Here is a 4116-nt window from a genome sequence, read left to right as displayed (position 1 = left end):
GGCTATTGGCCTTCCTGCAAGTGCATGCCCCTTCATTGTAATTCACATACTTACTGCAGAAGTATTATCTGACTGTGGGTAGGCTTCCCACCGTGGTTTTTCCCTTTACCAGGTTTTCCACGTACAAATCTTGGTGTTGTGTGGATAGATTTTATTCTGTGATTATTGTTTATGCTTAATTGGATTAAATGCTATTCTTGTATTATTGTTTTGGGTTCTAGTTTTAAAGTTTAAATTGCTAATCTGTGATAACTTATTCACCCCCCCGCCCCCCTCTCAATTGTCTTTTGGTTATCTGAACTGTCTAACAAATAGAATATCATTGTGTGAATTATTAAAATATACTTCAATAAAAGGAAATTGCAATGAATCTAGTGAACTTATAGGAGGCTACAAATGTGCTATTTTTATTACAATGTATATTAATAAGATCTTTCAAAATTTATTCAAAATTTGTGTTATTTTTTAATCTATCCTATAATCATTTTAGATTATTCTTTTATATAGGTGAATGCATAACGATTTGTGCCTCTCAGAAGCATGCTACACAAATTGACAAGAATATAATAAGGTTCCATAGCCCTAATATTAGATGTCTAGATTATGTGTCAACGCTAACATTTTTTGCATCACCTTGTGTAAATAAAGGTATACTTGCAACATGTTGATTTATTGTAAATAATATTTTTTCATCTAAAGTTTTCCTGTGTTGCAAGGTTCCATGCATGAGCCCTCCGGCTTCAAATTTAAAAAAGAAATTTGATGAATTTGTGTGATTTCAAATGTTTGCTATAAATCAACAAGGTTTCATCTATTTTTTAGATGGTCCAATTCAAGTCATTGAGTGGAAATCATACATGTGGCGACATCTTCATGAAACTTACCAAAACATAAAAGAATACTCATTAAATCTTATGTTCCCAATTGTAACTCAATGTATCCATAGTGCACTATCACACAACTATATGAATATTTTTTGCATATGGTGATTAATATGATATACTAGATACGAAAAATAAACAAATGAAAAGGAATGTGGTGCCCAAAAGTTACTACATGTTATAAAACAAAAACTAAAATGTCTAGGCCACTTTCCAAACAAGAAAACATTAAAATAAAATATTATTGGTAACACAAGGTTACTTTTAGATTGAGGATATCCTGAACTCATCCCTTATGATGTCAGAGCCTTGCACACAACAAAACTTGATTCTTGGTGGTCTCATTTGAAGCCATTCAACTTCACTAGTAGACCAAGAACCCATTGATCCATTGACAACTCAACCCTCCTTTGAGCATATAGTCTATTCAAACTTTGGGATAAAGTATCGAAAATGAATCATCATTTTTAATCCAAAAATATATTTATTTTAACATCCACAATAAATTTTTATATCATCTTCATATCAAGAGCTAAATACCCTCTCTTTCATGTTTAGTTTCCTAATTTTATATTTAATATTCTAATTTCTTAATATTTATACCAATAATTATATTATCTAAAGCAATCCAAGATATTCATTTACCTTTACATATTTAATCACTATTTTAAACATTTGTGAAGAGATTGTTCTATAAAATTGAAGATCAGATTAAAAAATATTGAATAGTGGGCCAATCCACAATAGAGCTATTTTCTTCGTTCATTTTTCAAATTCAAATGCAATCAACCACAGTTATTCCTCTTACATTACACCAAGAAACCAATAATCTTCACGATTCCAAGTTATAGGTAGGTTTGAAAAAACCTGAAAAACGAGCTTGTGGAATGGTAGTTAAACATGGTGGGTAGATGACTATTTTATTTAGCTTGGCAACCATTTAATGTTAAAATATAAATATAAAAGCCTTGGTAAAAGATCATTGGCCACATGGGTCCAATTGCTTATTCATCCAAAGAATTGATCTTGTTCAATTTATTTTCCCCACTGATCTGCTCACATTCACCTTAAGTTAAAACAACAATTAGCCAGCAGAATACAAAAGTTTGAACAAGTATTTCTCAGCAATCCATACGTCTTCTGACGATTATATTGCAAATTCTTTTATCAATTTACCTATGTGATTATGATTTTTATTCTTCTATGTTTCAATGAACTGTCAACAACCAGTTCTGTGAAAAATTCAGAACCCGGGGCCTCAAACAGTACCTGCAAAACTCCATTGAAAATCATCCCCATGGAAAGCAACATGACAATTTTTCTCTCATCTAATCTGTGAAGAGTGGAGGACAGCAATCTGGAATTCCACAGCAACAGAAAATTTTCTCTAAACTGCACCAACAATCAAATATAAATATCAGTATCATGAATTCTACATCAACATAAACTATACACTAAAACACAAACTTTGTAATAATAAATACCATCTTCTAAAGAATGATCTTGCAGTCCTCCTATTGGTTGACCACTCAACATAATCATCATCTTCAGCTTCATCTGGAGGTGTACCAAAGTGAGGGAGGAGTGGAGAATACTCAGTGGGAGAAGTATATGCTTTTGAAGGCTTTTTATCAAATGGTATGGATCTTGCAGGCGGTGGTATTGTTTCATAGACCTGTGGCTTCGATGGAGAAGAACTAGTGGGAGAAAATGGTGGAGAATTTGAAGGAGATGAAGGAAAAAAATATTGCTGGTAGCCTGGACCTACACTCACTGGTAACGGAGATGGAGGAGTTGGAGGCGAAGAAGTTGGGGTTGGATGTCTCTCTTCCTCTACACTTGGAGGAACTGTATCCAGTTCCCTCTCCATCCAATGACTTCTATCCTTCATAGAAGTCTCTCAAAATATGCATTCAACCTTTAGTTCGAGAACCCAACAAGGCTAGATTAGTGCCAGAGCACTAGACCTTCAGAGACCCTAATAATTTTAGGGCTTAAGTACTAGACAAATGCTTCCCACAAGGAATAGATGGTTAAAGACTTCCCTCTATCAGGTAGAGAAACCCAGCCCAATTGATAATACTGGGTATAAGTACACACATACGTGTATTCATAACCTATAAGGAAAGCTTCATTCAAATCACTGAAAATCATTCATAACATCGAAATGGAACTTTTTATAGTTTATGGGCAATCTATTTTTGGGTCTGCAGATAACTTACGGATTGAAGACTGCTAGACATGTATGCTAGACTGTGGGCATGTCCAATATGTAAAAGATATTTAACTGTATTTCAAATATAAGACATACATACGTAACCCTAACCCCCTAACCCTATAAGATTTGAACTATCAAGAACTGAGATTATATCAGCTCATGATCCTCTATGAAATAACCTCTATTCCAGAATTCTTTTAACTGTAAATTCCTGCTATCTACTATGAGAAATTTTTGAGCATGTGAGAAAAAAAGGGCCCAAGGTCCAACAGGACTGATTATCAAATGAGCTTGAACTAACCTGGATATTCTCTCTGTTTAGATCGAGCTCAGAAAGCTGGAGTATATCTTTCGAGATCTGCTAAGTAGCAGACCATGACAACCAGTAATACACTGTCACAGCGACTCTTGTCTTACAATCTTCGGATTTTCAAGGTCAGAACGCTGTATCTACCATTCAGAACAACCCGCTCGTCCAAAAAACAACAAGATTTACAGGTGGAGTCATCAACCCACTTCGCGCTATTTCTTTTATTTATTTTTTAAAATTCTGAAAAAAGGTGTCACCTACCAGTCTTCCGTAGTTCGAACTGGTTGCATCATACGATGGACCATGCGTACGTATTCTTCACTATTTTGAATAGCTGTTTCGTAACGTGTATGGATTGTTAAAGGAAGAATTAGATGAGAATTTAATGTTCAAGAGAAATTCAGACGTAAATTCATAGATGGAATCGTGGATATGAATGGTTGGCGTGTGGAAAAAAAGTATATGAGTGTCTTGTTTAAATTTCAAAAAAAATTTAAATTTCCTCCTGCCAAATAAACATCCCTTCAAAACAAGCTTCAACATAGGTATAACACTCTCTATTTAAACTTCAATAAAATTGTATAGAGTATGTCTAACAATAAAGAATTTGTTCTATTGAAAGAGATGTCACAAATTCAAATTTCAAGGGTGTAAGATATGTATGCTTCATTTGGAACAAAGTTAGGTGAAAGGCAGGAGAGAGGGAC

At 34.1% G+C, this 4116-nt stretch overlaps 1 protein-coding gene across 1 annotated transcript; it reads right to left on the bottom strand.

Moving 5' to 3' along the window:
- Positions 1–1853: 1853 nt before the first annotated feature.
- LOC131068797 (vegetative cell wall protein gp1) lies at positions 1854–3578 on the bottom strand. Its single transcript, XM_058004071.2, has 2 exons — positions 2366–3578; positions 1854–2273 (listed from the first exon to the last, which is right to left on the bottom strand). The coding sequence occupies exons 1-2, from the start codon at positions 2770–2772 to the stop codon at positions 2210–2212; spliced, it is 471 nt and encodes a 156-aa protein (XP_057860054.1). The 5' UTR covers positions 2773–3578; the 3' UTR covers positions 1854–2209.
- Positions 3579–4116: the final 538 nt, after the last annotated feature.

This window comes from Cryptomeria japonica, chromosome 7 (genome assembly GCF_030272615.1).
Source record: "Cryptomeria japonica chromosome 7, Sugi_1.0, whole genome shotgun sequence".
NCBI lineage: Eukaryota > Viridiplantae > Streptophyta > Pinopsida > Cupressales > Cupressaceae > Cryptomeria > Cryptomeria japonica.
Note: the sequence above shows the minus strand (reverse complement) of the source record. Positions and strands in the feature narration are given on the sequence as shown.

Excerpts from the sequence above, each read along its gene's own strand:
- LOC131068797 (XM_058004071.2), bottom strand. The coding sequence starts at position 2,772 with ATGAAGGATAGAAGTCATTGGATGGAGAGGGAACTGGATACAGTTCCT. Across the intron at positions 2,274-2,365 it reads AGATCATTCTTTAGAAGATG|TTTAGAGAAAATTTTCTGTT; the intron begins GTATTTATTATT and ends TTGTTGGTGCAG.